The sequence below is a fragment of the Musca domestica genome, unplaced genomic scaffold (genome assembly GCF_030504385.1).
Source record: "Musca domestica strain aabys unplaced genomic scaffold, Musca_domestica.polishedcontigs.V.1.1 13, whole genome shotgun sequence".
Lineage (NCBI taxonomy): Eukaryota > Metazoa > Arthropoda > Insecta > Diptera > Muscidae > Musca > Musca domestica.
The window spans coordinates 9,573,980-9,590,776 of NW_026712172.1; the positions used below are offsets into that span (position 1 = coordinate 9,573,980).

General features: G+C 35.5%; 1 protein-coding gene across 1 annotated transcript; it reads right to left on the reverse strand.

The window, feature by feature from the left end:
* Positions 1-1,660: 1,660 nt before the first annotated feature.
* Positions 1,661-16,377, reverse strand: LOC101893736 (uncharacterized). Its single transcript, XM_005176597.4, has 3 exons — positions 15,001-16,377; positions 7,015-7,293; positions 1,661-6,946 (listed from the first exon to the last, which is right to left on the reverse strand). The coding sequence occupies exons 1-3, from the start codon at positions 15,710-15,712 to the stop codon at positions 3,888-3,890; spliced, it is 4,050 nt and encodes a 1,349-aa protein (XP_005176654.1). The 5' UTR covers positions 15,713-16,377; the 3' UTR covers positions 1,661-3,887.
* Positions 16,378-16,797: the final 420 nt, after the last annotated feature.

Sequence of the window (16,797 nt, forward strand, 5' to 3'; positions counted from 1 at the left end):
AGCAGTCTAAAGTTGGTTGCAGTTTTTTTCATCTCACCCTGTATATTAGGCTAAATTGGTGTTGGGCGACAATAGAAGGTGAACCACTCGATATTTATACAGTTTCCTACCTCACTCCAGATACCTTATGATTGCTGCCCAATGAGGTAAACTTTGCATAAAATGACAAAAAACAAATGTTAATGTGAGTTTTAAAAATAGGTGTGTCTGGTTACTTTTCCAGCAGGAATTGTCCAACAACATCTTTCGGAGAGAGTAAGGTAGTTTAATTCTCTTTTGCAAGGAAAATACGAAAAGTAAACAGACGGTATTCCTGCAGAAGCTTGCAACTAATCAATCAACTTGCAACAATCAATCAATTTGTCCCCCCTAAAAGAATTAAAAGAAAGAAAGCACCACCAATTTTACAAGTTTTATAAATAACCAGTAAAGAAAGTCCTAAAGTCGGGCGGGCAGATTTTATGATACCCTACACCACTTTGCTAATTTAGTAGAGCTCCACATAAAAATTAAAAGATTTGATGGGAAAATTTAATCATACATTCTATGATTATAATTGTAATTTAAAATTCAAAGGACTAAATATGCCGAAGCATTTGTATCTTTTAAATTCGGACTTGTGTTGCCCATTTGGTGCAAAATTAATTTGAAATCAGATAAATATATATATGAGAGCTATATCCAAATCTGAACCGATCTCGATAAAATTTTGCAAAGGTATTTCTGAGCTGCATTTAATATATTTCCCCAAATATTTTTGTTACAGAGTGCATATTACGGCTGCGGAGGACAAAAATACAAATCGGATGAACAATATATATTTCGATCAGGCTTAACTTGGTTGTATGTGCAAAATTCCATACTATTCGGGCTGATATTACACATTTGGTGCACAATAAAAGGCTATATCTAAATTTTTACCGATTATCTCCAATTCCAATAGGGTTCGTCCTTGGGCCAAACAAATGTTGTTTGGAAAATTTCATCTCAATCGGATAATAAATGCGACCTGCATTTTGTTCACAAGAATACATGGACAGACGGACAGACATGCATAAATCAACTCAGAAAGTGATTCTATGCAGATCATCAAAAGGAACAACCCATAGTTCCTTTTGCCTGTTACAAACAAATGCACAAAGACATAATACCCTGACCACCTTGTGGCGTAGGGTATAAAAGGGAAATTAGCAATAAAATAAAAATATGAGCAATAAAAGCAAGATAGATTTGATGTGTTGTTCCCCGAAATCCTTTAAACGTGTTGCTAATGGCGTTTGTCTAAAAATGTTGGAAATAGTCTTTTATTTTCTTATTACATATTATTATTTACGTTTTTCACATTTTGTTAAGTTGTTATCCAAAAACAATTAGTCTTGCTAATTCCAAAAGAAATATTTTCAAATTGAAAGCACAAAAATAAATAAACAAACAATAGAAAATATCTGATTGAATGTCGATGAATGAGAAGAAGAGTTGCAAGTGATTGCAAGAAGAAATTTGTCCAGCAAGAATTTACAACTCTCACTCAAAGAACTGTCAACATTTCTCTCTCCAACTGTTCTCTTTTGCAGTACTTTTGGGTTAACAGACACCTATGAATTCCAGCAATTTTCCTTGCTCAAAACCCGCGCTTTCGAAATAAAAACACACAAAAAAGTTTAACTTAGTATTCCTTTTTTTGAAAAAATATTTTATTTATTTTCTTAATTATTTTCTTTCTTTGTTTAATATTTGTTATATATTAAAGTCCCCCAGCTTGGGGGAACATTTTTCTTTTGAATAAAGTTCTATGGCTCATTAAAACTAACCTAAAATTAGATTTTAAAAAATAATCTTGATTTTTCTAAAAAGAGAAAACAAGAAATACTATTTTTTGTGGATAAATAATAAAAAAACATGAATTTATTTACATATAAACCTTATGGAAATAGAAACAACAAAAGTGAACTTTGCTATGTATGTATTTTGATTAATAAAATTATACGATATAAAAGCTATAGCATCTTTTACATTTTTGATTTGATTTTTGTTGTTGCAGAGTTGTTTTGCTGGTACAAATGATAACTAAAAACTACTGTTAATTGTAAAATATTCTTAAAAGTTAATTTTTATTAATAATTTGTTTGTATGTTTGTTTGTTTAAAATAAGTGTTTTAATGGAATATACAAAAAAAATTTGTTAAGATATATGATGAAAAACTTAAATTAGACTACAAAATGTTTTTGTAGAATTATGATTGAAAGAAAATATTGTATTAAAATAATATTAGACTGAAAGTTGTTGATTGGTACAATCGACGTATTGCAAAAGGAAATAAAATATAAAACTAGATTAAATCTAAAAAAAGAAATAGGTGCTGCTTTCATATTTCTTTGTTATATAAATAATAATTTTTGTTCATATATTTTATAGAAATATATACTTTGTTTTCTTGATTTTTTTTAGTATGAAACTACTACTATTATATGCACAATGAATTTCAATTTTTGTTTTCTCAAATTTCATTATTTTGTACTACACATTTATCATCATTACTTTTTGATCTATTCTCGTAACGAGTTTTCAATATATTTTTTTTTTTTTTTTTGGTATTGGAACTCATTGCAAATGTAGAGTTAGTTTGTTTTGTATTCAATATTGAGTCATGATTTCCTATTATAATTGTAGAATAATCATCGGGAAGGAGGGGGAAAAGTGTCCTTTTTGCAAAGGTTTGTAATTTCTAAAGATCTAAAAAATTTTATACATTTTGAAAATTCAAATTGTTCAAAACAGATTAAAGCTTTAGATTTAATTGGAAAAACTATTTAAATGGCCAAATCTCGAAGATTTTATCAAGAGAAAAAAAATTTTTAAATAAGCATATCCTTATCCTACGGATTTTTCATTTCTAAATCTTTCCTTATGTGGTTCGCAAATAATCGCAAAACCCCAACTTCAATCGAAATTTTTCGGCAAGTTAGTGACGAAATCAAAGTAGTCGCTAAGACCTACCAATGGACATCAATGTTGTCAACGTTCACTTCTTTGATATATCAAAATGTTGGGTTTCAAAGTTATCGATTTTTGTCGGAAATCAAAAAAATACAGAATCCCACTACTGGTCTATATCCAAAGCGAGTCCAAGCAAAATATATTTTTGGAAATTATTGAAAAAGAATTAAATGCATTTCTAACTCGGGAAGTTTGACGAAAGAAAATCTGGGTTTATAGATAAAATGGAAGTGCATAAAACAATCATTTTTTCTCTCCGGAAAACTCGGACTTTCTGTCATGAAACTCCCTAGATGTAAGTTCTGAATAATTTAGGTTTGGAGTATTTGTTTTTTCAAATCTAATAAGTTTTAATCCAAAAATTCAGTTTAGTTCTACTCAACTTTTCATTATCTTTAAAATTTTAAGATATAAAGCTTCAAGATTCCTTAAATTATTTTAATATTTTTAAGTAGTAAGGAAAAAGCTCTTGGTATTATTTTTCACAATTTTTTTCTTAGCTCAAATGAAATTCGAAAAGTTCCACTAAATATAGAAAATCCACAAAAATGCATAACAACGTTTAGAGGGATTTTTAGAATGTCATTTGATTTCAATTACTTGCAATTTTTTTTTTTTTTTTTTTTTTTGAAGAAAATAACGAAATCCAAAATCCTTTTCCACAACCACTTAAACTGTTCATAATAAAAAAGAAGTAATATTCTACAGCGAAAATTACAATTCCCTCAGATCTCATCTTCTACAATTAGAATAGGAAAAGCGTAAACTCAAAACAGATACACAATATTCTATAAAGCTATTCTCATTCATTGGAAACCTCAGATGATGTGGAGAAACCTCTTGTCACTTCTCTAAACTACCATTCAGCACATGTTGCTCTTTTCATAATTTACCGTTTAAGTTTCTTAACTACTCTGCCTCTTAGGGTTTGATGCGTCGAAGCAGCAGTGGTTGTCGCCAAGACAGCTGGAGTCGCCGCTGACGTTGTTACCACACCATCACTACGCAGGTTAACTCGTTTGCCAAAGACAGCCGAAACCACCGACTGTGTACCATTTGCTTGAGCAGCACGCTGTTGTGTCATTAGAGATCGCGCCCTGGTAGCTGCAGCAACAGCGGCTGCGGCATTTATCATTTTCGGCGAGGGTGGTGGTGCCGCCAAACTTGTACCCGTACTCTGTGACCTTGTAGTTTTACTGAAATTTGTAGCCTGTACCGCCGGATCTATGCGCGACGAACTACGTGTGTGTATGCTACGCAGGTTAATACGACGATCACTGAGAGAGGAGGAGGCACGTTTTATCACAGGTGTAGATGCTGAAATGGGCGGTGGCGGTGATCCCACCAAACTTTCTATTGAGGAATTGTTATTGAGATGAATTATATTTGGTGTGGCTGGGGCTGCTGTCGAGGGTGTCACAACATTTTGGCGAGATCTTAAATTGAGATGGTGTGGCGTCTGAGGCATTGCACTGCTATTGTTGTTGCGGGTTTTAATACTGCGATTGGCATTACATGTGTTGCTGTTTGCATTGAGAGATCTTCGATTTGTGGGTGTCAAGTGTTGATCCTGCATCAAAACAGAATTGCTTACAATTAGACCCGCTCCAGTTCGTTGCAGGAATTTACGTGTATTGTGTGGCAACTTAAGGGATGCCTGTACCATAGACGATTTGGCTTTCATATCTTTGGCCAATGAATTCCTTGTTCGTAGGGTACGTTTGCCATAATCCATAGGTGTATTACTGCTATTGCTGCGCAACTGTCTTATTATGGGCGTGGAAGAAGCTGTGGGAGGTGTCATTAACAGACCTGATGTAGGTTTTGCATTGCTGCTCGCCGGTGTCATACTCAAACTTCTTCGTTGGCTGTGGGAATTGAAGAAAGCATGTTTGTTTCGTCCCCTTAACGAAACCCTTTCCACATTTTCATTTTGTACATTGGAGTTGCTAAAGTTAAATGAACGGCCCGTTCTCAGGCCATTTCTTGCAGGCGGCGGTGTTGGTGTGTTGAGGCAGGATGTTAAACATTGTCTTTTCTCAGGTGACATTTTTGGTGGCATTCCTCCTTCTTCATTCGATATTCGCCTTCTACAAACATCGTACACCTCATTGTCCTGAAGAATTTCAATCTTTTCAATTGTCTCAATAACGGCAGGTTTTTCACACGTTGTTTCCACATACTCCTCATCTACCTCCTGGATTATATCGTCTACCGTCGATGAAGAGGATGAAATCTCATTGATCTGTACACAAGGTTCCACAGTAATAGTGACACTATCCTCGACTTCATCTATCAAATCATCTGTCGTCTCCATTACAACATCCATTACTTTTTCATCCACACTTGAATTATTGGAAATCTGTTGATTGACATAAACCGAGGCGGATGTGGTAGGTGAGTCATCGTTATGACGTATAGCTTGTAGGCAGGCATAGGTATTGATGTTTTGGTGGTTTTGTAGTTGTTGTCTTTCATACGCCACCTGCTGTTCTTCTTCTCGTTCTTGTTGCAACAAGGAATGCAGTTCCAACGGCTTCTGTGGCAAATACTCCGTTGCATGGTGATAATAGCTTTCCGCTGTATTGGTTGTGGTGGTGCTATATACCGTCATATTCTGCATATCTGGGTGCTGGGCATGTTGATCAACATTGTTGGGATGGAAAATTTTAAAAGTATCCACCGGTGAACCTTGAGACTTGCACGACTGCTGCTCTCTTCTGGTTTCCAGTTTTGTTAAAGAATATCCATCCTCTTCGGACATACACTGCTGCTGATACAATTGCTGTTCCTCAATAATGGCATGCATATTTGGTGGTGAAACACTTTGGCAATTTGAGGAATTCGAACTGGAGTTTGAATTGGAATTCGTTGGTGTTATTAAAGAGGTGGAAGGTACACTTTCCTCGATTACTTGGGCCGTGGACAACAGGGAGTTATACGATTCAGCAAAGGTGTTAATATAGGAATCAGCGCCACCGTTTGTTTCTTCCGAACCCATTTGCAAATAGTTCTGATAATCTATGACACAAACTTCGCGCGTTCCACTTCCCACATTATTTACATTATTGACTTCGTCTTCCTCCTCTTCTTCCTCTTCATCATCTTCATCTATTTCATCATCATCATCCTCTTCGCCATCTTCCACATAGCCAGGTTCCTCTTCTGATACATGATGGCTAAGTTGCTGATTTGAATGTTGCTGCCAATTCCAAGCGTTTGTTTGCATGTGATAATTGTTGCCACCGTTTGGCATTAGCGATTTTGTACATGCTTCTTCGCCATCACTGTCATCTGTGTCCTCGGCATGGTCGGAATCATCGGCATAGTAATTGAAATTTCGATATTCCTCCGGCGGTAAATACTTCATTGCCATTTCCTTGTAAGTAGTGGCGTCATCATATGTGGGTATCTCCGCATGTACCTGCGTATACTCGAGTCCATAGCTGGCAGGTTGTATAAATGCTGGTGGTGTCGTTATTGCGCTTCCCACATCCTTGTGTATCTGATTTGTTGTGTTGTGGACACCCTGACCCGGTGGATACAGTATCACAGTTACAACAGAGGTATTGTCGGCTCTCATCTTTTTCGATGACCACATCGATAGGGCTTGATCGACTAATGATTTACTGGGATTTGTCCATTGTTGGCCCTCATTAGGACAATCACCGCGCTGGGCTTGTAAACGTTCATTTATCACCTCTTTTTCTCGAACAGTATTCACCGCTTCTTGTGGCGTGACCACATTCCAAAGGCCATCGGTGCCGAATATTAGACATCGAAATGTTTTGGGATTAATGGGTATTACTTTAACATCTGGATCAGGACTGACAACAAATTCATTGCGTTCCGAATTGTAGCTCCACAAATCACCTAAACTGCGAGCCACAGCCAAGAATGGGATTTCGTCGACTGGAGTCTTGTGTTTAATGGGACCACGATGACTTGCTGTAAATGTAATGGAAATAAAGTTAATATTGATACTAGTTCTGAAGCCCCATATATTTGAGACTCACCATTTCTTGGACGATTCCACACAACTCGAGGTACACCAGATTTAACAACTACTTTGCCACCTGATTTCATAATTCGGTTTCTTTCTTCCACAGATTCGGGTTTATGATCAACCGTCAATTGTTTGGCTCTCCAGAAATTTTCATTTTCATTTTGATAGCCCAATACAATACCGGAATCTCCTACATGTCCAATGTAGATTTTTTCACGCCTTATAAAGGCTACTGTAGCGGTTGTACCTGCTGTACTGGGCAAACCATTGGCAGTTTTTGGCCATTTATCTGTTAAAGAAAACAAAGAAAATTAAATAATTTGCTGGAATATAATGGAAATATGGTATGGATAGAATGTAATATTTGTTGATACAAATAATCCCCCAAATAATCTCACTGTTAAATTTTAAATCCTAGTATCATAGAAAAAAGTTGCAATATAGGTAAAATAGATTTACAATTGGAACCGGACTGAGTTATTAAACGTATTAAACAATCTTAGTACCAATTTTTTTTAGGTATGGTCCAGCCTAAACCTTTTTCTCGACTTTGATCCTACGTAATTTACTATAGTTGTCTGATTGACTGCAATGTAAAAATTATATCAGTTTCTCACTATTTGCTCTAGTCTGGTTTTCATCGATGAGTTTGAAAGTTTTATCAGCAGTATCTCCAGGGCCCTATATTTACATTTTTCTACCAGAAGTGAATAATTTCCGTGCAAGGGCCTTAAAAGATTGTCTAATTTCCCAATGGTTTCAGTCCAACAAAGGGAATACAGGGTCAGATGAAAAAACTGCAAACCAATTTTAGACTGCTGTCATTTCTAACCCACTCGTCCGAGAGCTGTTAAAATTATTCCAGTAACAGCTCATTATATTTTTTACAAGCGTACAAAAGCATTTTGGTGAAAACTTTCCAGGAAAAAGTTATTCGTGATGGAATTCAAGCGTGATAGTGTGATTTCTTTATGTTTGGTTGGAAAACCACAATTGGGTATCGTTAGGGCAATCCATCATTTAAATGTGAATAAATCTTTTGCGTCTCGTGCCGTGATACTGGTAGACTCAAAAGAGCTAGAGTTGCTTCGCTTGGACAAAAGTGGTGAACTGTCGAATTTGGTTTTCTCCGAATGGAAAACATTCGTTGTCCAGCAGTTTGTAAACAAACAAAATGATCATGTTTAGTGCCAAAGACTTCAGCTGAAAAGGTGCACCTTCGGTTGGCCACGGCCATGGTGATGGTGTGGGTCGCTCTTCGCTCGTATTAATCGACCAGGGCATCAGAAAAAATGCAGAATATTATCGTGAAAATATTCTGGAGGGTGTATTAAAGCCTTGGGCACGCAAACATTTTGGCCGCAGACCTTGGACATTCGAACAGGACTCAGCACGCGCCACCCAAGAATGGTTACAAAATGAGGCTCCTCGCTTCATTTCCGGCGAACAATGGCCACCAAAATCTCCGGATACCAATCCGTTGGACTATTGTGTCTTGAGTATTTTGGGAAGCAAGGTTGGCTCTAAAAAATACCAAAGTGTCAATTACCCCAAGCAAGCGCTACGCCGGGAATGGGCCAAAATACCGCAGAGCATCATTTGGGCAGCGTGACCGTTTGAAGGCCATAATTCGTGCCAAAGGTGAAAAATTCGAACAAATCTAGACTTATTTAAAAATTTGATGATATTTCCGACATTTTTTGCTTTCATTCCACAAAATTTGGAAACTTCCATAGGGGAACGTCTTAAATTCCCGGCCCTTCAACAACAAACACTTTATTTTCCAAATTTGAAGAAAACTAGTAGAGCCCTATTGTCACATTCAATGATAAACAAATGATAAGCGCGCCATTTATTTCCTAAACATATTGCATGCAAAGTTTAATTTTCCTCTTCCATAATAATACGTGCGACGGGGGTAGGGGATCTTACATGAAGAAGGAACATAACAAAAAAAAAAAAACGAAAACAATCATCGAAGTAGCGGCAAATTGAGATAATCAAAACAAAAAATGCCAAACTTTTGTTTTGATTAGCCGCAGCCGCCTATTGGGAATGAGGTAGGTACAACGAAACAATAATGGAGGGAGATTTGGGGGAGGTAAGTTGGAAGAATAATGCGTTACCCTAGTAAACAAAAAGAGGAAAACAAAATAAAAAAACAAAGCAAGAATCTTGGAAAAGAGGTGAATTTTATAACAGCAGCGACCATAAACACTAAAACATCCATCAAGTGTCAATAAAGCGCGAAAATCGAAGCAATCAAATCAGTGGGGATAAACTTAAAACAGGCAATCACAGCCAGTCAACAAACAAATCTGCTTGTAGTGAGATTCTGTAATTTAATTTGTCATTTAGTAGGTACTGACATCATTATAAAAAGGGGAAGCTAAATCTGTTGGCAAGTTTCTTAAAATTCTCTATCCACCTAACGGAATAATGAGATTAAAATTGCAAGTTCCTCAGAAACCTTAGGGTCCACAATCACAATAATTCGAATATGAATTCATGGGACTAGCACAGGAAGAACTAGTGAAAGTTTCAATTCTCAGCATCCTAATTTTACTTGTATAAAAAATAAATAAATTTCTAGAGAAATCTAAAATTTAAAAGTAAAAAACAATCCATAATTTCCTGTTGAGAAATTCAATTTAAACATTTTTCTGTATAACAACATTTTATATTGTGTGTGGTACGCTTTCATAAAAATGAAACACAATTTTTCAGTTTAACCATGACTGGCGGGCTGACTCATGAAGAAATAAATACAAATACGAAAAAACAGCAACAACATCGTTCACACCGATGGTATACACAAACGATGTTGCCGCCTGCCTGTTTGCCTGACTTGCCAGCCAGCGTTAAAAGTGACTGGCTTATGTAAACTCAATAACAAGCAAAAAATCCCCACCACCATATCTCACAACAGAAAAACAAAAGTATCAAATACACCATATACCTCACAAGCATTCATACGTACACACACACACACGAACAGACAACCTACTAAATATACCACCACACAACTTTGCTGGCTGACGGCTACATTGGTCGTCGATTGTTCAACACAAGAAAACGAATCAACGAAACGAATTATCGAACAAAGAAGAATGTACGATAATTCTCATCGCCATTATAAACCCACCAACGGAGACTGACTGTCAGGCAGGCAAGCAAAGCAAAACAAGGCAAGGCAAAATAATGGCAGCTGTGGTGGTGGTATATAAAAATAAAGCGTTCAAATGAACCCGTATACAAATAATATACGCTATATACACAACACTGTGCAGTGTTGTGCTGCCTGGCTGGTTTTGCTTGTGCATGAAATGGGGAAAAAGTAGTATTCATTGCCGTTGTCATCGTTATTTCAGCACAACTTTATTGTAGGTATACACATGACAGGGATGGAAATTTTGTATTCGAAGGCATAACCTCTAAACGAAATGTTGTTGCTAGGTATCATTTACCGTTGTCAATCGATGACAGGAAAACATGATTGCAATGAAAAAACAAACCATATGCATTGATAACAGTTTGAAACGTTAATATGAGTCGTTATCGTTCCATACGAAAAGAATACATGAAACATACAATACATTGAAAGAACGGAGTTAATAAGCTAAACTAATAAATATGAACACTTCTTCTTAACTCTGATCCTGAAATGGCAATCCTTTAAAGCTCCGACCTACACACGAGTAATTTCATGAAATAATTTATTGTTCTACGAATACATTAAATGGAAAATACTGTCTTTATAAAATGTTACATTTTATTTTTTATTGCCATTATTATCAATATAAATCGGGAACTCAACTAATGAGTTAGGGTCGCACTTCTGAGCAGACAAATCTAAATCGCAAGTTCCTTTACTACATGCATGGAAGTTGAATATTGTAGAACATTTCTTCAGTTTTTACTTCCAAAAACGCAATAACATATTTCTTTGATTTTGGATGAACCCTTGGATATTTCTAACAAATTTTGACCAGAAAGGAATGCAGTGAGCTGTTAAAATGTAATATTTAATATGTGGCCTTTTGGACCCCGACAAGAGCAGCAATCCAGCAATATTTTCTAATTTTCTTTTATTTTACTTGTAATTACACCTTACACATATGTCCAAAGTTTATAACTTTTATAACAAAGTTTATAACATGTCCTTTTGCAATACTTCATTTGAATGCAGAGTGTATTTTGCATTATCACTGAATTCCGTGACAGCATAGCCCTACACTAATAATAATAATATTATGATAATTGCAAACATCCAACCCTGCATATTATCATCAAACGAATGCGAAGAATAAACAACAGTAAAACGAACGAACCCCGAAAACGAACAGTATGGCATCGTATGGTATGGCTGGCACTTTGGGAATATTCCACTGTTTAATGCAGCTGGCTGGGGTTGAGTTAGGTACAGAAAAACAACGCCGCCGTTCCGTTGTCATATACAAGTTTCACAATTTTTATTTTGTATTTAAGGGTTGCCACTTTAACAAAACCTGAACTTCAAGGTAATCATGTAAGAAACCTGACATTTCAAAGAAACAAAAAAATGGTAGGCGATGCCATTGCTTTATTGATTTACGGATGAGTGCGATAGGGAAAATTAAACCTATTATAATTTTTAAATACAAATTTGCTGCAGAGTGGCAACTCTTTGCTAGGTATACGTGACTTTTATAAGGCAAATGACGATGATGAAAAAGAAGAAAACGGCAAAATATAAAGAGGGGAGAAATACCTCATATATTTTCATTTTTTAAATGCCATAGAAATGGGTAAAATAAACTGCTGTAGAGAGCAGTAGACAGCGCAACGAACAAAATGCTTATAATAAACCAAACCAACCAAGCCCATATAAATGGTTAGATGTTGCCTGTAGATAGAAAACCCACAAAAGCCAACACAGCAGAGTAGCTGAACTGTGTGTATACAATTTCAAAAAATGTAGGTATACGTTTGAAAATCGAATCGATTCAACAACAACGAATACTTAAAAGCAGCCAGATGCCAGCCGAGGCATTTCGAATGGTGGTGAAATTGGATTTTTTCCGTTGCCAGTTTGTGATGGCGATGATGATTACAATGCTTGGCTGGTTGGTTGGTTGGACTGACTGTTTGTGTTTTATATAAGTAACGATAATTCGTCGTTGCTTTGTGTGATACCACCTTGGCCGTTTATTGTTGTTGCCTGCTTGCCCTCGTTGACGGCGTCATATACTTGTTTTCTTATACAAATTTAACTTTATAATGCTGCTGCTGGCTGTTGTCGTCGTCGTCGTTGTTGTCTCGAAACACGATTAAAAACAACTTTTGAAATTATTTTCGTGTGTTGTATATTAGCAGATAATACCACACGACGTTGTACCAATTTAGCGGTTTAGTTTTGAGAATGCATGCATAAAGGTTGTGGTCTATGATTAAAAGTACCAAAAAAGAGTAGGATGGGTTGGATGTGGTGAATGGTGAGGAGAATAAGGAAACTAAAACTGTAGCAAAACAGCATCACCACCAAAAACGGACAAAATGACATTCGGCAGCGAAATGAAATGCATTAACGGACTGACTGACTGAATGAATGCAAATAGAAAAAACTTTGACAGTTCTGTTGTCTTTTGGTTCGTTTATTCTTTGAATTGTGTATTATAGCGCCAAATAGACGAAGTGTTAAAACCAAAGGTTGACTATTTATGTTGGGTTGGCTGAGCTTCGTTGACTGGGCATTGCGAATTGTGTTATTGTTGTTTTAAATGGGCGCGCAATGATTAATTTATTGGTTGGCATGACATATGAAACGGCAAGATAATGAAATGCCATGGAATTGAAAATCAAATTTAGCGGTAATTGGAGGAAACGGAAATTCGAATAAGAAAAAATAATACCAAGTAAAAAGCATGAAAAGAAAAATGGTTATTTCCATAGAAATAAATAAGTGTACAAGTAAATAAGTGAAATTATGATACGTATAATTTTTAATCAAATAATCGGAAACATTATAGATGAAAAAGCTCTAATAGTTTTTACTTTACTGGGAACAGACATATACTTTTATACTTGTTGTAGGTACAAAAGTAAAAACTTATATCATATATTTCGTAGTTTTTTCTGGACATATAATATATAGACGCCCAAAAATTGACTCATGGTACAATGAAATAAAGGTAACCTCATTTCAAATATGCATTTCCAGCTCTGCATTTTCTGTAATTTACCTTGTCAAATGTCACTGCATAGAAAACAGTTCCCATATCCGATTTACTGTATATACTACGGATTTATGAATATAGATTTTGACAATGAGATGTTGTCAAAGGTAAAAATTTGAAAAATTGTAAACATATGATTGCATTACTTTACCTTCTTAGTTCTACCATTAATTTACTCTAGAAATTTTTGGGGTCATATTTAAAAAATAATTATCGTCAGATGGTTAATTTTCGCCTTAAGATTTTAAAGAACAGTCACAGCTATAAAGTTATGTACAATGGGAATAGAAAAGATATCTGCAAGATCTGGTGAAGAAGCAATTCGGAACTTCTTGGAAGCGTGGTAAATGACAATTATTGGTGAAGAGTGATTTTGTATTTTTTAGTGAGGGAGTGTTTATCCTCTATTTGCAGCATTTTAAAACTGAAATCTATTCAAAGTGAGTTGGCCGACCTGTCGACTAAAGGATTACAACGGTCCTAAGATCGTTAAAGGTTTTATATCCCATGTTTATATTCATTTATCTAATTATTTTATATTGATTAAACTTAACATTTAAAATAAAAATGGACAAGTTAAAAAAATATATTTTTTCCTTGCAAATAGGTATACCGAAATATAGGAAATGCCCACCGACAATCTGAAAGTGGTGCCGACATCTGGCAAGAAAACAATACTTTACTTGATTTGAGCTCTTAAGCTTGAGTTCTTTTGTTCTGTTAGTTAGATTTTAGATTTTTTAATGGCACTTCCTACTGAGCTTCAGGATTGGCATTGTAGAACATTTCCTTTAGGCATGATTTTAACCATTTTGTACTTTTTGGTATACCTCAAATCTTATTTCGATGAATATCCCAGCTACAAAGTCGACATTTATATCCATATATGAGATATAATACCCAAAAGGACCAGGTATACATAAGAACTATATATAAAAAAAGTGGACTAAAAGTTATCGTATCAAAATTAAAATTTCGTATTCTTTTAGTGAATAAGCCCTATTTATATTTATCAGTATTTATAGCAAGTCGGAAGAGGTAAAATATAGCCGATTAAACCACCACTAAACTCCATTTGACCTATTGAGACTTCAAGAGGCTTATATCAGGTAGAAGAGTCTGCTTAACTTCTATGTCGTTGCTATAGGTTTGCTATCGAACTGAAGAGTTTCTTAACACCTTTTATGTTTAAGATTTTATACTGGCCGATTGCAACACGATTACGTTTTCTCTGGACTTTTTCTATACAATCAGATTTGACATTTGAAATGTACAGAAAGCAGACTCTTATAGTTGAATATAGGTTCGGTGTTCTACCTAGTTCTTTGGTAAATAGGTGCACTTTAACCAATTTGTTTCAACTTGAAGAAGCCTTATGTTCGAATTTTTCTACATTTGCAGGTGTAAAAAGTATTTTTTCTCAAATCAAACCTTTAAGGTTTTGATTAAGATAAAAACCACAACGAGTATGTACTTTCCCGAAAACTGTGGGAATGAATTTGAAAGTTGTTATATATTCAACATTTTTCCAAGAGATGGTATTGTAGGGAAAATTAATTTTGGCACTATTTGGATGCGATTCTAGGCGAAACATATAACCCTTTTAAGCAAAATATGCATCCAAAGCATTAACATTAAAACTGTCTAGGGAAAATACACAATATTCTTATGTTTATGCTAGTCAGTCAGTCCATTATATAAAGTCCTTAATATAACTTATCCGATATTGAAAAGTGGAATGTATTTTATTATTCCTTCTAATTTATCTCTTCCTAACTTACCTTGTTCCCTCCACATTGCATAATGTGTTGCAATATAACCTTCACGTATGGCTCGCAATACATCATGATCCGAATCAGACCAAAATAATCGTTGATTTATTATTTCCATCATTAGATGTTCCTTGGCGAATGTAGCTGCTTCGGCCCCACCATGACCGTCATAGATACCAATGAAGGCATATTCCAAATCTTTGGCATTTTCCGATTGTTGATAGGCTACCGAGAAGTAATCTTCCATATATTTACGACCACCTTGACTACATTGGCCCGTTACACGCAAATTAACACCTATCGATGGTGTTGATTTCTTTTCGGATAAACTGGAATTTGAAGAATTTGGTGATAAGCTGCAGTTGGAATTGGTGTCGGAACTGGAACCACCAGGTGATGTGGATGTGGTATTACAATTCAGTAATGATACCTCTGAACTACTACAATACTGAGATGAACTATCTGACGTCACAATGGGGGTATAAAGACCTTCGTTCAAGGATGTTAAAGGCGGTGTTATTGACGATGAGGAAACTGGCATTGTTGTTGCTGTTGTGGAAGGCATATGGGTATAACCCTGATGAGGATGATGATGATGCTGCTGAGGATTCTGTTGTTCTGGCAGGATATCTTGGCTTATATGATGCTGGTGGAGATTTGGATATTGCTGCTCCTGGGCATTGTTGTTGCCCATGACGTTGTTGTTTATTAAGGTTTGCATTTTGTTTATATTTACGAAACGACAAATTGTTGTTTTTGTTATTGGTATTTTTGTCTTTCTCTTTAGATGTCGTTTTTATGTAGAAATTTACTTGACATTTGCACTCTTCCCTTTTGAATGGTGTTCTTGTGTTTGTTTTTGTTGTTTGTTTCACTGCTGTGACTGTGTTTACAAAATGACGGCAGCTATCACCCTCACACATTCTAATGTGAGCGGTGTAAGAGCGACCGAGAGGGAGATAGAGCGAACCCAAGCAGCTCTATTATTTTTTTGCTTTAATCTGTATTTTCCTCGCCGTCGACGTTCTTTCTTCCTCCTCACACACACAACAAACTATGCTCTATGTATTTTATTTTCTTTTTTAAATCAGCCACAAAACGACCTCTTTAATGTAATTTCCTTTTTTTCCTCATTAATTTCAGTGAATTTCAGCGGAGATCACACATTTTATTCTTGCAATGCAATGTAAAATTTCAATACATTTTTGTTAATTTTTTCCGTTTTTAAATTTCAATCACAATTTCAATGAATCATTTCGTATTTAAAATATTTCTGAGGTCTGTAAGTACTGCTGTGTTTAATTAAATGTTTTTTGCTTATTATTTCTTGTTAAAATACACAGCGACGACGACACAAAAATCTGGTCTGCGCGCTTTGACTGTTGGGACTTAACTGTGAGAGGAGAGAGAGCTGCCAATACAAAATCGTACCAGTCGTCTCTTTCAACAGAGCTATGTTTGGTTGTGTGTGGTTGAGTTGTTGTGTGTGTCAAAATATAGTAGAAGAGAGAGGTAAAGAAAATCTTTGCGTTGTTTCAGAAGAAGGGACTTATCGCAAGGGTTCTCTTGTCTTCCTTTTGTGCTCCTTCGTAAAATTGTTATATAGATTTGCATTTTTCAATAACTTAGTACCAAGTGTACTCTTTGTATCAAATGAAAAAAGTTTACGACTCTGAGGGTCTGTTTCTTTATAACGATACGAAAGTGATATCGAATGGAAAACACCATTTCTATAACATACAAAAAACAGGTGATCTTCCGAGTTCACCTTGGAATCATACAACAATAGGCCCTTAAATTCATATA

Bases quoted from the DNA above. Each gene is read 5' to 3' on its own strand.
- LOC101893736 (XM_005176597.4), bottom strand. From the start codon at position 15,712: ATGCAAACCTTAATAAACAACAACGTCATGGGCAACAACAATGCCCAG. The intron at 7,294-15,000 runs GTAAGTTAGGAA...TTTCTTTAACAG, and splicing joins TGCAATGTGGAGGGAACAAG to ATAAATGGCCAAAAACTGCC. The intron at 6,947-7,014 runs GTGAGTCTCAAA...TTACATTTACAG, and splicing joins GTGGAATCGTCCAAGAAATG to CAAGTCATCGTGGTCCCATT.